Source organism: Salmo salar, chromosome 02, assembly GCF_965601325.2.
Source record: "Salmo salar chromosome 02, fSalSal1, whole genome shotgun sequence".
Classification (NCBI taxonomy): domain Eukaryota; kingdom Metazoa; phylum Chordata; class Actinopteri; order Salmoniformes; family Salmonidae; genus Salmo; species Salmo salar.
The window spans coordinates 92,448,810-92,474,100 of NC_138292.1; the positions used below are offsets into that span (position 1 = coordinate 92,448,810).

The 25,291-nt window shown below is 43.3% G+C and overlaps 1 protein-coding gene and 1 pseudogene across 1 annotated transcript; one reads left to right on the forward strand and one right to left on the reverse strand.

The window, feature by feature from the left end:
- The window catches only part of LOC123732767 (uncharacterized), a 54,072-nt pseudogene that overhangs the window by 13,736 nt on the left and 15,045 nt on the right, over positions 1 to 25,291 (reverse strand).
- Positions 5,982 to 12,906, forward strand: LOC145863045 (uncharacterized). The gene is made up of 2 exons (XM_082968234.1): positions 5,982 to 6,535; positions 10,012 to 12,906. The coding sequence occupies exons 1-2, from the start codon at positions 6,241 to 6,243 to the stop codon at positions 10,218 to 10,220; spliced, it is 504 nt and encodes a 167-aa protein (XP_082824360.1). The 5' UTR covers positions 5,982 to 6,240; the 3' UTR covers positions 10,221 to 12,906.

Below are 25,291 nucleotides of genomic sequence, written 5' to 3' on the forward strand. Positions count from 1 at the left end.
TCCTGAGTTTTCCCCTCACTCCCAGTATAAGGCACTAGTCGATTCAGGCGCAGCTGGGAGTTTTATGGACCGTGGGGTTGCTGATAAGTTAGGGATTCCCCTGGTTAAACTGGACCAACCCTTCTCCGTGCATGCTTTAGATAGTCGACCACTAGGGTCTGGCCAAGTGAGGGAGGTAACAGTGCCACTGGTCATGGTGACGCAGGGGGGTCATGAGGAACGTATCAGCCTGTTCCTTATTGATTCCGCGGCATTTCCGGTGGTGCGGGACTTCCCTGGCTAGCCTCTCACAACCCTCAGATTTTATGGGGGAAGAGGGCTCTTAAGGGGTGGTCGAGGGAGTGCTCAGGTAGGTGTATAGGAGTTTCCATCGGTGCAACTACGGTGGAGAGTCCAGACCAAGTCTCAACTGTACACATTCCCTCTGAATATGCCGATTTGGCTATCGCCTTCAGTAAAACGAAGGCGACTCAATTACCACCCCATCGACAGGGGGATTGTGTGATAAACCTCCAGGCTGGCGCGGCCCTTCCTAAAAGTCACGTGTATCCTCTGTCGCAGGAGGAGACAGTGGCTATGGAGACATACGTCACTGAGTCCTTGAGACAGGGATACATTCGGCCATCTAAATCACCCGTCTCCTCGAGTTTCTTTTTTGTGAAGAAGAAGGAGGGAGGCCTGCGCCCGTGTATTGACTATAGAGGTCTAAATTTTATCACAGTGGGGTTCAGTTAGTTCACCTCTCATTGCTACGGCCGTGGAGTCATTTCACGGGGCGCGCTTCTTCACCAAACTAGATCTCAGGAGTGCGTATAACCTGGTGCGTATCCGAGATGGAGACGAGTGGAAAACCGCATTTAGTACCACATCTGGCCATTATGAGTACCTCGTCATGCCGTATGGGTTAAAAAATGCTCCCGCCGTCTTCCAATCCTTTGTGGACGAGGTTCTCAGAGACATTCTTGGACAGGGTGTGGTGGTGTACATCGATGACATCTTGATCTACTCCGCCACACGCGCCGCGCATGTAGCTCTGGTGCGTAAAGTGCTTGGGCGGCTGCTGGAGCATAACCTATACGTCAAGGCTGAGAAATGTGAGTTCTCCAAACAAGCCGTCTCTTTTCTGGGATATCGCATTTCCACCACAGGGGTGGTGATGGAAGATGACTGCGTTACGGCTGTGCGTAATTGGCCGACCCCTACCACGGTGAAGGAGGTGCAGCGGTTCTTGGGGTTCGCCAATTATTACCGGAGGTTTATCCGGGGTTTTGGTCAGGTGGCAGCTCCCATTACCTCACTGATGAAGGGGGGTCCGGTGCGATTGCGGTGGTCAGCAGAGGCGGACAGAGCCTTCCGTCGTCTGAAGGTTCTGTTTACCGATGCTCCGGTGATGGCGCATCCGGATCCCTCTTTGCCATTCATAGTGGAGGTGGACGCGTCCGAGGCTGGGGTAGGAGCTGTTCTTTCACAGCGTTCAGGGCATTCCCCCGAAGCTCCGCCCCTGCGCATTCTTTTCTAAGAAGCTGAGCCCGGCGGAGCGCAACTATGATGTGGGGGACAGGGAGTTGTTAGCCGTGGTCAAGGCTTTGACAGTGTGGAGACATTGGCTTGAGGGGGCATGTCACCCTTTTCTCATCTGGACCGACCACCGTAACCTGGAGTACATCCGGGCAGTGAGGAGACTTAATCCTCGTCAAGCCAGGTGGGCCATGTTCTTTATGAGGTTTCAGTTTACCCTTTCGTACATTCCAGGTTCTCGGAACCGGAAGGCCAACGCACTGTCGCGTCTCTACGACACCGAGGAGCGGACCATCGATCCCACTCCCATACTCCCTGCTTCCTGTCTGGTGGCACCGGTGGTATGGGAGGTGGATGCGGACATCGAGCGCGCGAGTCGGTCAGAACCCACTCCACCTCAATGTCCCGCGGGTCTGAAGTTCGTTCCGCTGGGTGTTCGCGATCGCTTGATCCGATGGGCCCACACTCTACCCTCCTCGGGTCACCCTGGGGTGGAACGGACAGTGCGAGGCCTGAAGGGGAAGTACTGGTGGCCCACCTTGGTTGAGGATGTAAGACACTATGTCTCTTCCTGTTCGGTGTGCGCCCAGTGCAAGGCTCCTAGGCACCTGCCTCGAGGGAAATTACAGCCCCTCCCCGTTCCACAGCGGCCTTGGTCTCACCTCTCGGTGGATTTCCTTACGGATCTCCCGCCATCTCAGGGGAATACGATGATCCTGGTTGTTGTGGATTGGTTCTCGAAGTCCTGCCATCTGCTTCCGTTGCCCGGTCTTCCTACGGCCCTACAGATCGCGGAGGCCCTATTCACCCACGTCTTCCGGCACTACGGGGTGCCCGAGGACATCGTATCTGATCGGGGTCCCAGTTTACGTCCAGGGTATGGAGGTCGTTTATGGAGAGGCTGGGGGTCTCGGTCAGCCTGACCTCGGGTTTCCACCCCGAGAGTAATGGGCAGGTAGAGCGCATTAACCAGGATGTAGGCAGGTTTCTGCGGTCGTATTGCCAGGACCGGCCAGGGGAGTGGGCGCGGTTCGTGCCCTGGGCCGAGATGGCCCAGAACTCTCAGCGCCACTCCTAAACTAACCTGTCACCCTTCCAGGTCGTGTTGGGTTATCAGCCGGTCCTGGTGCCATGGCAACAGAGCCAGACAGAGGCTCCTGCGGTGGAGGAATGGGTCCAGCGCTCTAGGGAGACCTGGAATGCTGTCCAGGAGTGTATAAAGAGGGCTGGAGAACGACACAAGGAGAGTGCTGACCGCCACCGCAGTGAGGCCCCTGTGTTTAACCCAGGGGATAGAGTCTGGCTCTCGAACCGGAACCTGCCCCTCCGCCTGCCCTGCCGGAAGCTGGGTCCGCGATTTGTGGGGCCATTCAAAGTCCTGAGGAGAATAAACGAGGTGTGTTATAGGTTACAACTTCCTACATATTACCGTATTAACCCCTCGTTTCATGTGTCTCTCCTCAGGCCGGTGGTAGCTGGTCTGCTGCAGGATGCTGAGGTGCGGGAGGCCCCCCCACCCCCCCTGGACATCGGAGGGGCCCCGGCGTATACAGTCCAGGCCATCTTGGACTCCCGACGTTGGGTGGGGGGCCTGCAGTACCTCGTGGACTGGGAGGGGTACGGTCCGGAGGAGAGGTGCTGGGTTCCACAGCCTCCGCCCGGATCGCCCAGCGCCTCGCCCTCCGGGTCGTCCCCGAGGCCGGAGTCGGCGCGCTGCGGGACCCGCGCGTCAGGGGAGGGGTACTGTCACAACGTCCACAGAAGGTGGCGCCTCTCCTCGGTCGGGCAGTGCTCGGCGGTCGTCGTCGCCAGCCTACTAGCTGCCACCGATCTGTGTTTCAGTGTCTGTTAGTTATGTCTGTTTTTTGATTGCACCCGTTTCGTGTTTGTCATTAGTGGGGGGGTATTTAGTCTGTCTGTGTTTTGTTAGGATTCGTGCGGGATCGTTCTTTGTTACGTGTGGTGTTATATTGTTTGGTTTACGACTTATTGTATAGGCATTAGGGTTGCCGGGCTGCGCCCCGTCTGCCTTTTTGAGCGGAGCTTCTTTTAGTCTTTTTGACTGTTGTGCTCCCAGCCGTATATGGATTTTGCCCTTGGATTTATTAAATCAAGTTTGTTCCAACGGACCTCAGTCTCCTGCGCTTGACTCACCCTTAAAACGGTTCTATTCGCCGGTGACAATTAGGGGATTTTGTCTCTTGTATAATAAGGGACTATCATCTGTCCCAACATCACAGGCCACAGACTTAGATATAGTTAAAGACTTCCAAAAGTGTTTCCGCAGTTTAAGATCAACTGAGTTTTTTTAATGGGGGTTCTCCCTGTGCACCTGCCAATGTAAATCCATTGAACGAGAAAAGTTACCAGACAGGACATATTGCTAATGCTCTTCCTATTGATAACCTGAATGACAATTATCTTGTGGGCGGTGGTGGTGATGACGGCCTATTGGATGACGTCCTCCATCGGGATTCCCCCAAAAAAGAAGATGCTCTGGATTGATCACTGGAGTCAGATATGAAGGAGGAGGTTGATCATCAGGAGTCAGATGTGAAGGAGGAGGTTGATCATCAGGAGTCAGATGTGAAGGAGGAGGTTGACCATCAGGACTCAGATGTGAAGGAGGAGCTGGACCATCAGGAGTCAGATGTGAAGGAGGAGGTTGATCATCAGGAGTCAGATGTGAAGGAGGAGGTTGATCATCAGGAGTCAGATGTGAAGGAGGAGGTTGATCATCAGGAGTCAGATGTGAAGGAGGAGGTTGATCATCAGGAGTCAGATGTGAAGGAGGAGGTTGATCATCAGGAGTCAGATGTGAAGGAGGAGGTTGATCATCAGGAGTCAGATGTGAAGGAGGAGATTGATCATCAGGAGTCAGATGTGAAGGAGGAGGTTGATCATCAGTGAACCTCTAGGATTGTGGTTGGGCTGGCCTTTACACTTCCAGCTTGGTCATATATTTTGATACATTGAATGTTGATATTGTGAACCTATGTTATATATTTGCACCTCCTGTTTTATGAAGTGATGTCACTAAGTACTGCCCCTATATATACAGTGCAGTCGGAAAGTATTCAGACCCCTTCACTTTTTACACATTTTGTTACGTTACAGCCTTAGTCTAAAATGGATTTTACATTTTTTTTAAATCCTCATCAATCTACACACAATACCCCATAATGGAAAAGTGAAAACAGGTTTTTATAAACGTTTCAAATGTAACAAAAACAACAACTGAAATATCAAATTTACATACAGTACCTACTCGTTCAAGGGTTTTTCATTATTTTTACTATTTTCTACATTGTAGAATAACATTGAAGACATCAAAACTATTAAATAACACATGGAATCACGCAGTAACCAAAAAAGGGTTAAACAAATCAAAAAATATTTTATATTTGAGATTCTTCAAAGCAGTCACCCTTTGCCTTGATGACAGCTTTTGCACACTCTTGGCATTCTCTCAACCAGCTTCATGAGGTAGTCACCTGGAATTAATTTCAATTAACAGGTGTGCCAAGTGAAATGTTAATTTGAGGAATTTCTTTCCTTCTTAATGCATTTGAGCCAATCAGTTGTGTTGTGACAAGGTATGGGTGGCTCTCATGAGGATTGCCACAGGAATGGAAGACACAGAGTTACCTCTGCTGCAGAAGATATGTTCCTTAGAGTTAACTGCACCTCAGATTGCAGCTCAAATAAATGCTTAACAGAGTTCAAGTAACAGACACATATCAACATCAAATGTTCAGAGAATCAGGCCTTCATGGTTGAATTGCTGCATTGCAAAAACACTGTTTACAAAAGCCTCGATAAAGAACAAGAAGGCCAGCACAGTGTTTACAAATAATGTGCTTTTCTTTCAAAAACAAGGACATTTCCAAGTGACCCCAAACTTTTGAACGGTAGTGGTGTATTGTTACACCATGTAGGAGCAGTATAGACCTAGTCTGTTCATTATATACATCTACATGATGTATTGTTACACCATGTAGGAGCAGTATAGACCTAGTCTGTTCATTATATACATCTACATGATGTATTGTTACACCATGTAGGAGCAGTATAGACCTAGTCTGTTCATTATATACATCTACATGATGTATTGTTACACCACGTAGGAGCAGTATAGACCTAGTCTGTTCATTATATACATCTACATGATGTATTGTTACACCATGTAGGAGCAGTATAGACCTACAGTAGCTGGCTACTTATTTAGATTTGGTTTGATTTAATGGAACTACCTTAAATGTGCTGTAGTAAACATGTTTTATTTTCACTAATCAATCAACACATTTCTGTCTTTGTATGTCTCAATATAATAGTATTATTTAATTAAATCCATGTAAAATAATCTTTGTCTGAAAATAAAATCTGATCCTCAACTGCGTTTCCCTCCAGTCAGCAGACGGCGATGTGCGTCTTTCAGGCGATGCTGCCAGCGTGACGTATAATCTAGTGGACGGTTCTTCATAAACAGCTCGTCAACCACCTCGGTAGCTTGCTAGCCAACATAGCCGAAAGATTCAAGATATTTATACGCTTTCGGTCTATATTACCTACTGTGTTTTAGACACACTTCTGTCGTATCTACTCGTTAACCTATTTAATTTAATATTACGTTATTTTTTATTAGTCAGCTATAGTAGCTGGCTGGTTAAGTTAGCATTAGCCTGGTCGCTAATGATAGCTAGCTAGCTAACATCCCCGAACATGAGCTCCCTAAACTACTCCCCTCCTGTTAAAGAAGAGGAGATCTGCTGGACGGAGAAAGAAGCTCTGGGGCTGAACATTGTCGTGAAAGAGGAGAAGGAAGAGGAGGATGTTACAGTAAAACAAGAGGCTGTTACAGTGAAAGAAGAAGAGAAAGACGTTTCAGTGAAAGAGGAGGAGGAGAAAGAGGAGGATGCAGTTTTTGGAGTGAAGAAGGAAGGAGTGAAGAAGGAAGGAGAGATTACTGTCAGATTGAAAGATGAAGAGGAGGAGAAAGGAGATCTGATTAACACCAGTAAGTACCGCATTCAATTAGTTTTTAACTTTGGATATTCGGAGTTGGCTCGTCAATACCTCTTCAACGGAGGGCCCTGGGATGATGACTGATATTTCTAGAATCAGGACGTAGAGAACAAGCTACCCCTTGTTTTCTCCGTTCCGTTTCCAAAAAGTGACTTAACATATATATTTGAGAAGGGTCTATCTGCTGACCGCAGACTGGGGGCCACGGCATGTAGTGATTTGAATGTAGTGATGTTTTACTACACACCGTGACCCCCAATAGAGCCATGTGAGAGTTGGGTTGGCTACACCAAAGATTATGGATATACTGACAAGATGTCTCTCCGTCCTGACAAGGGGAGTCGTTGTCCACAAAGCTGCACTGTGGGTTGTCTATCTCCCACCTATCCTGTCTTTGGATTGGTGGATACATCTTATTATTGTAATCTATTGTTTATATTCCATGAGGGTTGTTGACGTCCACCGCCTGTATTCAATGGAGAGAGATGCTAAGCTACTAGCATGAATATGCATAGCGATCTGGAGACAACTCCTATAGTGTTTTTATCAAAGTTGTCGGTATGTCACGTGTCCACATAACAACTTAATCATTACGAAACTTCTGTTAGATCAAGTAAACCTCACGTAGCAAATAAGCCATTCATTTTGTTATTGACCAAATTCAACACTTTCCACATTGGGTTGATAATTGTTTCCACTTGGATACAACCTACTGTAACCTACTGGCATGACCTAGAGAGATACAACCTACTGTAGCCTACTGGCATGACCTAGAGAGATACAACCTACTGTAGCCTACTGGCATGATCTAGAGAGATACAACCTACTGTAACCTACTGGCATGACCTAGAGAGATATAACCTACTGTAACCTACTGGCATGACCTACAGAGGTACAACCTACTGTAACCTACTGGCATAACCTAGAGAGTTACAACCTACTGTAGCCTACTGGCATGACCTAGAGAGATACAACCTACTGTAGCCTACTGGCATGACCTAGAGAGTTACAACCTACTGTAGCCTACTGGCATGACCTAGAGAGTTACAACCTACTGTAACCTACCTGCATGACATAGAGAGGTACAACCTACTGTAACCTACCGGCATGACCTAGAGAGATACAACCTACTGTAGCCTACTGGCATGACCTAGAGAGTTACAACCTACTGTAACCTACTGGCATGACCTAGAGAGATACAACCTACTGTAGCCTACTGGCATGACCTAGAGAGTTACATCCTACTGGCATGACCTAGAGAGATACAACCTACTGTAACCTACTGGCATGACCTAGAGAGTTACAACCTACTGTAGCCTACTGGCATGACCTAGAGAGATACAACCTACTGTAACCTACTGGCATAACCTAGAGAGATACAACCTACTGTAGCCTACTGGCATGACCTAGAGAGTTACATCCTACTGTAGCCTACTGGCATGACCTAGAGAGATACAACCTACTGTAGCCTACTGGCATGACCTAGAGAGTTACATCCTACTGTAGTCTACTGGCATGACCTAGAGAGTTACAACCTACTGTAGCCTACTGGCATAACCTAGAGAGTTACAACCTACTGTAGCCTACTGGCATGACCTAGAGAGTTACAACCTACTGTAACCTACTGGCATGACCTAGAGAGTTACAACCCCCTGGCATGTCCTACAGAGATACAACCTACTGGTATGCAAGCATTTCTAAACTTTCTTCTGACTTTTATGGGGTATTGTGATGTCATTATGGGGTATTGTGATGTCATTATGAGGTATTGTCTGAAGATTGATCATTAAAAAAAAAGTTATCCATTTCAGAATAAGGCTGTAACGTAACAAAATGTGTAAAAAGGGAAGGGGTCTGAATGCACTATGTTCTAGGGCTGTCCCAAATAAAACTAAAAAATAATTGTTTATTTCTACCAATTGATTGGTTGAAATGTTATGACGTGTATTTTTCCATATAGACACACCCCATGTGTTTAATAAAATCAAATGTATGTGCGGAACTTGAACTGAACTGATGCTTCAAGTTTTTTATTAAATAATTAACACACACAAATGACTTGAGGATGCTATGTTATGCTCCTGAAGTTTCCGGTAAAACCGGCAAACTTTTTTCATTTCCATTTGAAGTGCCAATTTATCTTACCATTTCTACCGATCTGCGTGCCAGTTATGAACGAGTTACAACACCCGTTTGGCCGCGCCACTTCCTGGGTCGGTGAAGTGAGATATTAAATTTAAGGAATAAATCCGAGTCTCACGCTCATCACCTGTGGAAGGCGGGGCTTCCAGCGAGGCACGGATTTAATAGTATGTTGTACCTAGTTTCCCTCCTTCAGGGAACAGTAGTTATAGTCATAACATGTGGATTTAATAGTATGTTGTACCTAGTTTCCCTCCTTCAGGGAACAGTAGTTATAGTCATAATGTTACCCTTGTCATATGATGGGTTTTTTTTGTATTCTGAAATGCTCTCTAACTATGTAACATTTAGTGTCTCCTTATGTTACACTGGGAAAACAGTTTTATGGGCACAGAAATCCTAAGTCATTTCAGAGTTTGCTAAATCCAATGGTTTTAACCTAGAGTCACCTTAACTTTATTGACGACACCCAAATGGATACTGTCATTAACGCGGGTCTTCAATAATTACACATAATACTTAATACTGTAGCTGTTTAGTTAGTCACATGTTCAACTATCATCAGCTGATCCAGGAAATCATTTTCTGAATGACAGTCACATGACAAACATCACGACATGGGTATATTTGTTGTTAGGTGAAGTTATGGGTCCTACAGTAGGTCTATGTTATTCTTAGGTGAAGTTATGGGCCAATTTGCCAAACACTTAGTTTACAAACCCTCATTGTCAGGCTGATGGAAAAGCCAAAGAGCATTTTACTGGTTGAAGTGTTTTTTAAGTACAAAGCGGTTGATTTGCGATGACGACACAAATATTATATTAAGCAGGACATTCAAACGAGCCTTACAATTATAATCCAAAGTAGTGTGAAATGAACTCATAATCAACCTGGAAATGGAGGTTACTCCCCTGAGTTTTCCCCCATTCACATTCAGAATACATTGTGAAAAACTAAAATCTTTGTTCACCATTTTTGCTCCAGGCAGATATAGTACATCCATAACTATCGGTTTCCTCATTAGCAGGGAGGAGTTTCTACAACTAAATTTTGGAGACCAAAAGTTGTCTGGCACACTGCTTAGAGTTTCAACAACATGAATAACTTATTTCTAGCCTACAATCATCGATGTTACTACTAATGTGAAAACAAGACAATATATGACAATTCTTGCTCATTTTAAGACAATTGTCAAATAATTTTTACATTCATTACAGATGTCAATTATTGTATAACATCATGGCTACGCTGTTGGCATCACCTTTTACACTGGATTACCGCTGTTGTGGGCCTTTAACCATCTGTCTGACTTTGTTGTTCACACAGGAGAGAGGCGTGACTATCGTGGATCCTCTGGGGAGCCTCAACAACCTCATGATGCTGACGAGGCAGAGAAGAGTCTCTTCAGATCGGAACACCTCAAGAAACACCAGCAGAGATCCACAGGGAAGATAACTCACTTCTGCTCTGACTGTGGGAAGAGATTCACCTCCTCAGCAGGCATTAAAATTCATCAGAGAATCCACACACGATAGAAACCTTTTAGCTGTACTCAATGTGGGAAGAGTTTTACTACATCTGGCCATCTGACTCTTCACCAGAGAACACACACAGGAGAGAAAACTTATAGCTGTGGTCAATGTGGGAAGAGTTTTGTTGGATCTGGTCTGCTGACATTACACCAGAGAATCCACACAGGAGAGAAACCTCATAGCTGTGATCAATGTGGGAAGAGTTTTACTACATCTAGCCATCTTATTATACACCAGAGAAGACACACAGGAGAGAAACCTTATAGCTTTGATCAATGTGGGAACAGTTTTACTCAGCTAAGCAACCTGATATCACACCAGAGAACACACACTGGAGAGAAACCTCATGACTGTGCTCAATGTGGGAAGAGTTTTGTTACATCTGGCCAGCTGACTTTACACCAGAGAACACACACAGGAGATAAGCCTTATAGCTGTGATCAATGAGGGAACAGTTTTTCTCAGCTAAGCAACCTGATATCACACCAGAGAACACACACAGGAGAGAAACCTTATAGCTGTGTTCAATGTGGGAAGAGATACTCTGATAAAGGTTATCTGATCAAACATCAGAAAATACATACATAAAGGAGTTGTTTCATGATATCAATGAATTCATGTCACAATGTAGAATGTTTTAACATTGTAGTAGGAGTATTTTAATGATGTCACAATGTAGAACCCTAAACGTTTGCCCCCTGTTCTATTGATTTCAGCATGATATGGATATTAGCCTCAGGGGGAAAATCCAGGCTCTGAAATGGATAAGTACTATTTATGAGATTTAACAAAAAGTGACTAACAAAAAAAGAGTTGTGTTACACTTACCACGTTGGTGACCCACTTCAATCAAAATGCATCACTTCAAAAAGTAGCTAGCTGTTTTCTACAAATTGTCCTCTAACCAGTGATGTACACATTATTCCCAGATTCCGTGTGGTTTTTGAGTTGTTAGTTTTAACAGGACGTGCAACCTCATCTCCCTTCTGTCACACAAATCATTTTAACATGATATCGATGAGTTATAACAAATATGTGTTGTGTTCCTTTGTTTAGTGACCCCTACATTTAAATGCATCACTCCAAAATGTAGCTGACTGTCTTCTGCAGGTTGTCCTCTAACCAGTGAGGTAAAAGATATCTCCCATTTCCATGTGTTTTTTTAGTTGTGTTAGTTTCAACAGCACGTACAACCTGATTTCCCCCCTAATCGATATCAGTGATTTATTGCTGCTTGTGCAGTTTATAAGGTGCTTGTTTAAAAAAAAATGCAAGTAATATGATTAGAAGACTGAAAATAAGACTATGCAACCAAATTTTTCATATTTACATTTCATGTAACATTTAGTAATCATAATTATTTATGCAACCAACTGACCATTTTTGTTAGAATTGTATTGACATTTTTGCCCTGCTTTTAGAATATTAGGGTTAATTATCACATGTGCCAACCCAAATGTACTAGAGCATGACATTGGGGACTGGCCCCGATCCAACAACATGCCTATCTAGTGAACCCTGAAAAGAGAGAGAAGCTCAGCAGTGAGGTGGAAAGTTACTATGGATATTGCAGGAGTTTCCTAATGAAATCAGACATGTCCGTGGTAAGGAAAACTTGGTTGCTGATTGTCTCAAGGTTGGGCAGTCAAAAAGATTTGTGTTTTGCGTTTAGCCAGTGCGTTGCCATGGATCACAGTTTATTTTGACTGCATGTTTTTCCGTTTTGGAGATGAGTTTTGTTTGGGCTCGTTCCAAGGGGACGAGAGTTCTAGAAGCTAGTGAGTTTTAGGATTCTATAGAAAGAAAAAGGAGAGAAAATAATACGATTGTATATTATTTAGAAATACGTGTTTTTAATTGTATACAGCCAGTAGACACCATGTTTATATTGGTGAAGGTGAAGCATTGTAGTTGATTATAATATGAAATGGAAGTTGTTTTCTGTTGTTGGTAATCAAACTTGTCCAACAAAAATATAGGATATATTTGTTGTCTTAAGGGGGAAGGTGTTACAGGCTTTGGTTTTTCCATTTATGTTTTGAGGTTTGGATTTTAGCACGTCTAGCTCGTTAGCACGTCTAGCTCGTTAGCACGTCTAGCTCGTTAGCATGTTTAGCCCGTTAGCACGTAGGACGCACTGATTGGTGTCACCTCGTTAGTCAGTATGTGTTACACCTGTGCTGGCTTGTCCATCTCGTTAGTGGGAAGGTGTTTCACCTGAGCTGGTCCAGGTTCTATTTAAGAGTGTCTGGCCCAGTGCTCCAGTTGTCTTGATAGATGTGGATAGTCAACACCTTTAGTTGCTCCACCTTTTTGGTTTGCTTCCTGTCTTTAAGTTTGGTGTGGGTTTTTCTTTTGTTTTCCTCTTCTTGGGCAGATTTAGTGGGTCTCATGGTGGGTGTCTTTTAGGTCCCAGTTGTTGTTACGAGTCAACTTTCAGTGGACACCCCCATAGTTTCTTTCAGAGCCCCTCCTAAAAAACAAGCTTATAATTTGGGTTGATGTTGCATCCAATTCTTAGTATTTTAATCAATGTCATTTCCTTAGAATGCTCAGTAGTCTTTCAGTTGTTAGTCTTCTATTTGTTGTTTACTTTCATTTTTTAATTTTTTCCTGTGAAGCCATTGTGTTGCATCCATGTCTGAAATGTGCTGTATAAATAAAGCTTGATTTGATTTCAACAAATGAACCCAATGACTGACTTTTGGTCCCTCTTAGTATGAAAAACAGTATCACGTTTCCAGCCTGCTGAAGGCGTGGTAAACACCACCCCCGGCTCTACCAGGGGCTTGAGGTGGTCTCCCACAGCTCTGCTTATGTCATGTTCTGTGGCCTTGCTGTTCCATTTCTTGACTGCCCCTGCAACACAGAAACACATTTAGTCATATTATATAAAACACTCAAAGTAATGGATATGGAGCATCTATGGCCTCAGTTACATCTGGCACCTAAATGTGACTTCTGTCATCTGATCACTCCAAGCTGCATTAGGTTCAGATCTACCAGGATGGGCCTTTGACATAGTCAGGCCACTGAATAAAAATTACCAACGTAAAGAGATGGGGTGAATGAGTGGGGAAAAGTACATTTTACACATGACCTTCATAATAAATCAAATGTTATTTGTCACATACATGTGTTTAGCAGTTGTTGTTGCGGGTGTAGCGAAATGCTTGTGTTCCTAGCTCCAACAGTGCAGTAATATCTAACTAAATGCTTGTGTTCCTAGCTCCAACAGTGCAGTAATATCTAACTAAATGCTTGTGTTCCTAGCTCCAACAGTGCAGTAATATCTAACTAAATGCTTGTGTTCCTAGCTCCAACAGTGCAGTAATATCTAACTAAATGCTTGTGTTCCTAGCTCCAACAGTGCAGTAATATCTAACTAAATGCTTGTGTTCTTAGCTCCAACAGTGCAGTAATATCTAACTAAATGCTTGTGTTCCCAGCTCCAACAGTGCAGTAATATCTAACAATTTCACAACAAATTCCTAATACACACAAATCTTAGTAATGGAATAAGAATATATAAATATATGGACGAGCAATGTCAGAGCTGCATAGACAGATACAGTAGAATAGAATACAGTATATACATATGAGATGACAGATACAGTAGAACAGGATAGAATACAGTATATACATATGAGATGAGTAATACATAGACAGATACAGTAGAATAGGATAGAATACAGTATATACATATGAGATGAGTAATACATAGACTAAGATACAGTAGAATAGGATAGAATACAGTATATACATATGATATGAGTAATACATAGACTAAGATACAGTAGAACAGGATAGAATACAGTATATACATATGAGATGAGTAATACATAGACAGATACAGTAGAATAGGATAGAATACAGTATATACATATGAGATGAGTAATACATAGAAAGATACAGTAGAATAGGATAGAATACAGTATATACATATGAGATGAGTAATACATAGACAGATACAGTAGAATAGGATAGAATACAGTATATACATATGAGATGAGTAATACATAGACAGATACAGTAGAATAGGATAGAATACAGTATATACATATGAGATGAGTAATACATAGAAAGATACAGTAGAATAGTATAGAATACAGTATATACATATGAGATGAGTAATACATAGACAGATACAGTAGAATAGGATAGAATACAGTATATACATATGAGATGAGTAATACATAGACAGATACAGTAGAATAGGAGAGAATACAGTATATATATATGAGATGAGTAATGCCAGATATGTAAACATTATTAAAGTGACTAGTGTTCCATTCCTTAAAGTGACCAATGATTTCAAGTCTGTGTATGTAGGCAGCATCCTCTCTGTGTTAGTGATGCTATTTAACAGTCTGATGGCCTTGAGATTGAAAAACAGCTTCTGTCTCTCGGTCCCAGCTTTGATGTACCTGTACTGACCTCACCTTCTGGATGATAGCAGGCTGAACAGGCAGTGGCTCGGGTAATAACAAAGAACAAATGTGTGTGCCTGAGGGGAAATTAACTTTCATACAGCCAAAAGGGGTGAGAAATTACACCAATATCAGTGGATAATTTGCACTAATGTAAATAAACATAGATGATGGAACATATTCCATTTTGCTGACGTGATGAACCGCTAAGGGGACATAAATATTTACCATCTAAACCATGTGTGACCTCTCACCTCTCTGGCTGTAGAAGTGTTCTTCCTAACAAGTCCCTCAACAGCTCTCTGACTGAGCTCCACCCTCACTGGGTCTTCAGAGGAGAGGAAGGCTGAGGAGGGATGGAAGGATGAATGGATCAGTCACTCAATAAAGTGTAGTGCTGCTGTCTGACAAAATCACTATTTTAGTAGTTCATTAAAGTAAATAAGGCTTTATAACTGCTGAATACCAACTATCAATCACTTAGATCATGTATTTTCAGGTAGAGATACATCCTTGGGACGTCCCTATCCTGTTGAAGTTGACATTTAAAATGGTTAAGGTAGGGGGTTAAGGTTAGGGTTTAGGGTAGGGATGTCCCAAGGATCCCAGATAGCATTGACCATTGTGCATTCTTCTGTCTCTTTTACATAGCAGGTGATGGGTTCTGACTTCTGAACTTTTAAACACGAAATATCCTTATTATGTGAATTTGAATTGAAACAATAATGCATGTTGATGTTAATATGAAGTACAATATTTCATGATGTTTCTCTATGATAACAATAGAGTAATATATTTAATATGTCATACATTCTTTGTTTTAACAGTTTCACTAATTAACTTAATCATTATGATTCAACATCAGTTCACCGTCTCACCTCATACTGTATTGGAGCAGCAGCAGCTGACTGCCCAGTTCAACATCAGTTCACCGTCTCACCTCATACTGTATTGGAGCAGCAGCAGCTGACTGCCCAGTTCAACGTCAGTTCACCGTCTCACCTCATACTGTATTGGAGCAGCAGCAGCTGACTTGATCGTTGATGCTAATCATCATGTTTGAATCTGAAAGTAAATAGAGCCGACTACACTCTAAAAATGAAGGGTTCAACTGGAGTTGTTCTCAGATCCCCTAAGAACCGTAGGGTTCTTGGTCAATGAAAAACAGCCCCAAAAGGTTCTTCAAAGAACTTGTTAGAAGGTGGGTTCATCGAGGAACCTCCGTTGTTGCTGGACTTCTTCCGGGAACTTCGCAATTACAACTGAAAACGATGGTGACAAGTTTGGATGCGACAAAAGTTAAAAAGGTTAAGTTGGGTTGATGTTTGGCTCTGAATATGTCTCTAAATCATTTATTATAATAATATAACATACTAATAATGAATAACGAAGACAATGATGGTTTTCTGTGAATATCTTCCATTACGTTACTATAGTTAATGAACGTAAATATTAGAAAGCCGGGTTTGACCGTCGGCGTTGTATGAGCTACAGTACAGTACCGTTAGGTAGCTAGCTAACGTTATCTCCTAACTAGGCACAACTAGGTTTGGATTATTTCCTCAACTATATTCTTTCCCATATATTGTGTATCGTTTCCATAAAGCCAACATGGCTTTACACTCATTAACGTAAGTTTCCAATCTAGAGCAGTTCTCACTTTTGTGATAATGAACTAGCTAACGTTAGCTTCGTTAACTAACTAACTAACTAACTAACTAACTAAGGACAATACCATCTCATTTTGGAAACGTTACATATACAATACAATCCCATTTTGGAAACGTTGCATGTACAATACTATCCCATTTTGGAAACGTTACATGTACAATACTATCCCATTTTGGAAACGTTACATGTACAATACTATCCCATTTTAGAAACGTTACATGTACAATACTATCCCATTTTGGAAACGTTACATGTACAATACTATCCCATTTTAGAAACGTTACATATACAATACTATCCCATTTTGGAAACGTTGCATGTACAATACTATCCCATTTTGGAAACGTTACATGTACAATACTATCCCATTTTGGAAACGTTACATGTCCTCCTCCTTGTGGAGGGAAATTAATATCTTAGATGGTAGCTGTAGATGGGATTGAAATGCATAATGGTATTAGACTACCTCTTTTGTATAAATGCCCTTCAGAATCCAAACACAGTATTGCCAAGCAGCAAAATGTTGCATATAATCTTTCAAGTCAGCCTGATAAAATATTGAACAATTTGTGTACAAAGATATCTTGAAATGTGATATTAGGCCTGTATGGCAGTACTGTTACTGTATGGCAGTACTGTATTGGCTAGTGCTTTTTCCAATATGTTCTTCTATTTTGCATTCAATTGTATGTTGATGCCATTTATCTTTCAATATTTATATTTCAATATAAATATATAATTCATGGACTAGCAGAGGTAGAGGCGAGGCAGGGGTGAGGACATCATCCTGCTATTTTGACAGTCCCTGAAGGACAATACAGAAGAGGGATCTGCTCTTATTCCTTCCCTTTCTCTAATGTATTTTGTAATAAAATTAGCAAGTGTAGTAAGATCATTGCTTTACTTTACTAGGACTGGAGACCACAGCAGCGATTCTGCTCTTGCCCTACCTCTTCAATGATGACCCGAGTGGCCTTTATGTCCATGACAAGGTATGTCTATGCACCAATCATCTGTTTCTTCATAAACATAGGTGTGCATGCTTATATAAAACTACAGCTGAACATTTGTTATATTCTTTGTTAATTGTATGTGTATTAATCTTTTCTTACTTTTGTTGACACAGATTTCACCGCTCTCACTCCTTCACCTCTGGATGAAAAGCGTGCCCAAAGTAAACTGCCTGCTACTCAGGTCCAGAAGCTAGGATATGCATATAATTAGTAGATTTGGATAGAAAACACTCCAAAGTTTCTAAAACTGTTAAAATAATGTCTGTGAGTATAACAGAACTGGAATGGCAGGCGAAAACCTGAGGAAAATCCATCCAGGAAGTGCCATTATTTTGTAATGGCTGTTTTCCCCAATGAAAGCCTATCCACCATTTAAAGGGATACGACCCAGATTCCGTTCCCTATGGCTTCCACTTGTTGTGAACAGTTTTTAGACATTGTTTCAGGCTTTTATTCTGAAAAATGAGGGAGAATGACAACTTTGAGTCAGTGGATAGTGGGATGCCCCCAGAGCTGTTTACTGCGCACGACCGAGAACACGCCTTTCTTGTTTTTCTTTTATATTGACAACGCTATTGTCTGGTTAAAATATTAGCGATTATTTAGGCTAAAAACAACCTGAGGATCGATTATAAACATCGTTTCACATGTTTCTACGAACTTTACAGATACTATTTGGAGTTTTAGTCTGCCTCTTGTGACTGCCTTTGAGCCATTGGATTACTGAACAAAACGCGCAAAGGTTTTTGGATATAAAGAGGCACTTATCGAACAAAACAAAACAAACATTTATTGTGTAACTGGGAGTCTGTGAGTGACCCATAGGAAGATCATCAAAGGTAAGTGATTCATTTTATTGCTATTTCTGACTTTCGTGACTAATCTACTTGGCTGGTCAAGAATGTATGTAATGTTTTGTGTGCTGAGCGCTGTCCTCAGATAATCGCATGGTTTGCTTTCGCTGTAAAGCCTTTTTGAAATCTAACACGGCGGCTGGATAAACAACAAGTTAAGCTTTATTTTGATGTTTTACACTTGTGATTTCATGAAAGTTAAATATTTATAGTAATTTAATTTTGAATTTGGCGCTCTGCAATTTCACCGGATGTTGGCCAGGTGGGACGCTACCGTCCCACACCCCTTAGAGAGGTTATTGTATGTGTATTAATCTTTTCTTACCTTTGTTGACACAGATTTCACCGCTCTTCACTTCTTTACTGCACATCGGTGGAAATCCATTTCACCATGAGAGTGAAATCCCGCTGGCCTTTGATGGGGAGAACATCCAGGCCCTCGAGGACGTCCCCATGGGACTTGGAGCTCTGCTACGGCTGTATTTTTATTTTCCCTTAAATTTCCCAAAAATGTCAGAAAAACACTTGTGTTCTTAAGTTACTGTGTTCTGGGGATAAGAGAAGTTGGGGTGAAGTTACCAGGGCCGGTCTTAAAGATGGAAAACTTCCTAACATAACTAAGTGGATACGATATACACACTAAAGCTGAAAAATCTGTATTTAGCATCAAGTCTACAATGTTGTTAGTTTACCTATGATTCATTTTTAATGTATGTTTTTAATGTACATCATTATTTTATATATTTTAAACGTCATGAAAAGCACTATACAAAGTAAATGTATTATTTATTATGGTCTGACATGTCTGCAGGAATGTTGCAATTTGGTAATGTGTTTTGTTTGGTAAATTGTTTTGTAAATATTAAGGGAGGGTGGACAGGGAGTTTAAAAAATGAACCCCAAAAGGTTCTTTGAGGAACCATGATAAGGGGTTCTTCAAAGAACTTATAGGGGTTCCCACAAAAGGTTCTTCAAATAACTTTTAGGGGTTCCCCCACAGTTTCAATTTGAAGAACCCCTACAGGATACTCCAGGAACCTTTACTTTTTAGAGTGTATATTGATAAAAGTCACCTTGTCCGAGAGACATTTACATAGTTATACACAGCCCAATTTGGGATGACTTTTTAGGGGCGAAATAGAGGCCACAGACGGACCTGATATCGACCGTAATTCAACGTCCTTTGACGTCACGTGCTGAGTGGGTATGACCAAAGTTATTATATTTAGCTACACTTTGTAGTACATTTTTACACTATAATAAATGTTTCTGATGCCGCATCGCCCGTTTTCAAAGGGAGTCGTTGGTTCGTAGGGGCAGCCCCCCCCCCAGACCTTAAGGGCAGTTTTATTTCAAATATAGTCCCCGGACGGAGAAAGTCCAAAAAGCATTTTATAGTTTCATCGTTAGGGTAACTTCCCCTAAAGTGGACACACTCCCATCAGTTTCTGAGACAACTGCCCAGACTTTGTAGACTGTTTAATAATGCTTAAACCTCATCTTTATCAAATGATCCATTAAAGATACCAACTCAAAGCCTATGTTCGTCTATATATGGGTTGTTTAAATTGTATCTAATTATATTCCCAGTATTACTTTATCAAATCTCTAGTAATCATTATACACACATAAAATTCGTCATATTTTCATATATTTACAGAATCCATATAAAACGTAAGAAATTCTCAGGTAGTCACAACAACCATTCCATTTGCTTTTTCAAGGACTCTCCATAGCTACGAAGCAGCTCTCCAAACATACTCCCAGCAGAACCAAAAATAAACGTTTGTTTCCCGGACAATGACCGGATGGTCAACGGTTCTCTAACCTCCCAGAGACCACGGCAAAATCAAGCCTCCCAGGAACTATAGACCTTCAGCTGCTTTCTAAAATATCATCCCGCTTATTATCCACATTTCAATCATCTGATTAAGAATACTTCTATATGTTACTATCCAAACGACAGATTAAGACTCATTTCCACAACTCTCATTTCACAGCCACACAACTCTCATTTCACAGCCACACAACTCTCATTTCACAGCCACACAACTCTCATTTCACAGCCACACAACTCTCATTTCACAGCCACACAACTCTCATTTCACAGCCACACAACTCTCATTTCACAGCCACACAACTCTCATTTCACAGCCACACAACTCTCATTTCACAGCCACACAACTCTCATTTCACAGCCACACAACTCTCATTTCACAGCCACACAACTCTCATTTCACAGCCACACAACTCTCATTTCACAGCCACACAACTCTCATTTCACAGCCACACAACTCTCATTTCACAGCCACACAACTCTCATTTCACAGCCACACAACTCTCATTTCACAGCCACACAACTCTCATTTCACAGCCACACAACTCTCATTTCACAGCCACACAACTCTCATTTCACAGCCACACAACTCTCATTTCACAGCCACACAACTCTCATTTCACAGTCACACAATGCTATTCCCAAACATACCTAATCAATTAGTTGTTTTTCAACAATATTTTAACCTGCAGGAATATTTTCACATTTCTATCTCATGGTTAGTTCCTAGGATAATGCAACTCATACATTTACATCTTTCAATACTTCTAAAATGGTGTCCAGGTTTAAAACAATTACAGGTTTAAAATAATTACAGGTGCACCGTACCATCTTATACTATAGCACAAATGGTCTTAACTAGTAAACAGATTCTAGTTTTCATCCAGTTCACACAGATAGCTGACTCAGCCTCAGAGCCTACTGACTGGGCCCTGTTTACACCTCCACACAGGAATACACACTCAGAGCCTACTGACTGGGCCCTGTTTACACCTCCACACAGGAATACACACTCAGAGCCTCCTGACTGGACCCTGTTTACACCGCCACACAGGAACACAAACTCAGAGCCTATGAGGCTTTTCTAAAAACTCCACTTTGCGTGTTTCGCTCACCTCATTCTTTTTTTAAAACTACGTTCAAGATGTCTATATATAATAAACACATTTAGTCATATTATATAAAACACTCAGGGCCGGTTTCACAGACAAGGCTTAAGCTTAGTCCAGACTAAAATGCTTGTTTGAGCTGTCTTAAGTCTGTTCAAGTCGCTTTGAGTTATCTTAAAATAGTGGTAGATTTAACCTGTCCGATCGCAAGAGTGAGGATTAGAGCTACTCCAGGACTAAATGGAAGATTAAATGAATCTTTCAAAGAGGTAGGTTTAACTTCTGCTTAGTGCTTTTTGTGAGGGAGCCTGGACTATGTGGAATGTCTAAATTTACATTTAAGTCATTTAGCAGACGCTCTTATCCAGAGCGACTTACAAATTGGTGCATTCACCTTATAATATCCAGTGGAACAACCACTTTACAATAGTGCATCTAAATCTTTTAAGGGGGGGGGGGGGGGGGTTAGAAGGATTACTTTATCCTATCCCAGGTATTCCTTAAAGAGGTGGGGTTTCAGGTGTCTCCGGAAGGTGGTGATTGACTCCGCTGTCCTGGCGTCGTGAGGGAGCTTGTTCCACCATTGGGGTGCCAAAGCAGCGAACAGTTTTGACTGGGCTGAGCGGGAACTGTGCTTCCTCAGAGGTAGGGAGGCGAGCAGGCCAGAGGTGGATGAACGCAGTGCCCTTGTTTGGGTGTAGGGCCTGATCAGAGCCTGAAGGTACGGAGGTGCCGTTCCCCTCACAGCTCCGTAGGCAAGCACCATGGTCTTGTAGCGGATGCGAGCTTCAACTGGAAGCCAGTGGAGAGAGCGGAGGAGCGGGGTGACGTGAGAGAACTTGGGAAGGTTGAACACCAGACGGGCTGCGGCGTTCTGGATGAGTTGTAGGGGTTTAATGGCACAGGCAGGGAGCCCAGCCAACAGCGAGTTGCAGTAATCCAGACGGGAGATGGCAAGTGCCTGGATTAGGACCTGCGCCGCTTCCTGTGTGAGGCAGGGTCGTACTCTGCGAATGTTGTAGAGCATGAACCTACAGGATCGGGTCACCGCCTTGATGTTAGTGGAGAACGACAGGGTGTTGTCCAGGGTCACGACGAGGCTCTTAGCACTCTGGGAGGAGGACACAAGGGAGTTGTCAACCGTGATGGCGAGATCATGGAATGGGCAGTCCTTCCCCGGGAGGAAGAGCAGCTCCGTCTTGCCGAGGTTCACCTTGAGGTGGTGATCCGTCATCCACACTGATATGTCTGCCAGACATGCAGAGATGCGATTCGCCACCTGGTTGTTAGAAGGGGGAAACGAGAAGATTAATTGTGTGTCGTCTGCATAGCAATGATATGAGAGACCATGTGAGGATATGACAGAGCCAAGTGACTTGGTGTATAGCGAGAATAGGAGAGGGCCTAGAACAGAGCCCTGGGGGACACCAGTGGTGAGAGCACGTGGTGCGGAGACAGATTCTCGCCACGCCACCTGGTAGGAGCGACCTGTCAGGTAGGACGCAATCCAAGCGTGGGCCGCGCCGGAGATGCCCAGCTCGGAGAGGGTGGAGAGGAGGATCTGATGGTTCACAGTATCAAAGGCAGCAGATAGGTCTAGAAGGATGAGAGCAGAGGAGAGAGAGTTAGCTTTAGCAGTGCGGAGAGCCTCTGTGACACAGAGAAGAGCAGTCTCAGTTGAATGCCCAGTCTTGAAACCTGACTGATTAGGATCAAGAAGGTCATTCTGAGAGAGATAGCAAGAGAGCTGGCCAAGGACGGCACGTTCAAGAGTTTTTGAGAGAAAAGAAAGAAGGGATACTGGTCTGTAGTTGACATCGGAGGGATCGAGTGTAGGTTTTTTCAGAAGGGGTGTAACTCTCACTCTCTTGAAGACGGAAGGGACGTAGCCAGCGGTCAAGGATGAGTTGATGAGCGAGGTGAGGTAGGGGAGAAGGTCTCCGGAAATGGTCTGGAGAAGAGAGCAGGGGATAGGGTCAAGTGGGCAGGTTGTTGGGCGGCCGGCCGTCACAAGACGCGAGATTTCATCTGGAGAGAGAGGGGAGAAAGAGGTCAAAGCACAGGGTAGGGCAGTGTGAGCAGGACCAGCGGTGTCGTTTGACTTACCAAACGAGGATCGAATGTCGTCAACCTTCTTTTCAAAATGGTTGACGAAGTCATCCGCAGAGAGGGAGGAGGGGGGGGGGGGGGGAGGAGGATTTAGGAGGGAGGAGAAGGTAGCAAAGAGCTTCCTAGGGTTAGAGGCAGATGCTTGGAGTTTAGAGTGGTAGAAAGTGGCTTTAGCAGCAGAGACAGAAGAGGAAAATGTAGAGAGGAGGGAGTGAAAGGATGCCAGGTCCGCAGGGAGGCGAGTTTTCCTCCATTTCCGCTCGGCTGCCCGGAGCCCTGTTCTGTGAGCTCGCAGTGAGTCGTCGAGCCACGGAGCAGGAGGGGAGGACCGAGCCGGCCTGGAGGATAGGGGACAGAGGAAATCAAGGGATGCAGAGAGGGAGGAGAGGAGGGTTGAGGAGGCAGAATCAGGAGATAGGTTGGAGAAGGTTTGAGCAGAGGGAAGAGATGATAGGATGGAAGAGGAGAGAGTAGCGCAAGATAGAGAGCGAAGGTTGGGACGGCGCAATACCATCCGAGTAGGGGCAGCGTGAGAAGTGTTGGATGAGAGTGAGAGGGAAAAGGATACAAGGTAGTGGTCGGAGACTTGGAGGGGAGTTGCAATGAGATTAGTGGAAGAACAGCATCTAGTAAAGATGAGGTCAAGCGTATTGCCTGCCTTGTGAGTGGGGGGGAAGGTGAGAGGGTGAGGTCAAAAGAGGAGAGGAGTGGAAAGAAGGAGGCAGAGAGGAATGAGTCAAAGGTAGACGTGGGGAGGTTAAAGTCACCCAGAACTGTGAGAGGTGAGCCATCCTCAGGAAATGAATTTATCAAGGCGTCAAGCTCATTGATGAACTCTCCAAGGGAACCTGGAGGGCGATAAATGATAAGGATGTTAAGCTTGAAAGGGCTGGTAACTGTGACAGCATGGAATTCAAATGAGGAGATAGACAGATGGGTCAGGGGAGAAAGAGGTGGGTCCATTTTCTCCATTCGTGCAGTGTGGTTTCCCTGAGATCCCAAGTTTGAGGGATCCTTGGTGCACCATTTACCCAGGTCACCAGGAGCGGTCACCAAGTCAAGATTCACATCCCCAAATGTGGTGGTTAATATCAAATGAGACAAACTTATCACACAAGTCAGAGTTATTCTTAAACTAAATCTTTATTCACATAAGGGAGCAGGTCAATACAACACACAAATAAAGTCAATCAATTGGGCGCCCTACAATAATGATGGCTGGTCGAACCACCACCAGATGATTCGTTGAGAGCCACGAGAGAAAAGTACAAAGGTCTTTTATAGCCAAGATGCACCCCTTTCAACCTACATGACCAACAGATGTATAAAACGGGTCACAAGGTTAAGATTTGTATGAAAGATACTTATAATTCTCACCTACAGTATCTGCTGTAAAAACAGTACTCTTTGTGTAGAGACCAGGGTCTGGCCCTGGGGTCATCTCTCCCTGGTACCATATATAACAGAAACATTAACTCATGCTCTGGAATGTGGTCTCTTTAGGTTTTATCACCCAAAAGACATTGTAAATCTCTAGTCAGTGTTTTCTCCCAGAGGCCCATCCTCAGTAGAACACAGACACAATAGTTCTAAGAACCCTCTATTCTGTTGCATAAAACAACCATTTGATGCAATAAAAGTATTATAACATAATCATGCAGTTTTGCTCTCAGTGTCCACTGAAAGTTGACTAGTAACAACAACTGTGACATAAAAGTCACTCACCATGAGACCCACTAAATCTGCCCAAGAAGAGGAAAACAAAAGAAAAACCCACACCAAACTTAAAGACAGCAAGCAAACCAAAAAGGTGGAGCAACTAAAGGTGTTGACTCTCCACATGTATCAAGACAACTGGAGCACTGGGCCAGACACCCTTAAATAGAACCTGGACCAGCTCAGGTGAAACACCTTCCCACTAACGAGATGGACAAGCCAGCACAGGTGTAACACATACTGACTAATGAGGTGACACCAATCAGTGCGTCCTACGTGCTACGTTCCAAACCTCAAAACAAAAATGGAAAAACCAAAGACGGTAATACCTTAAG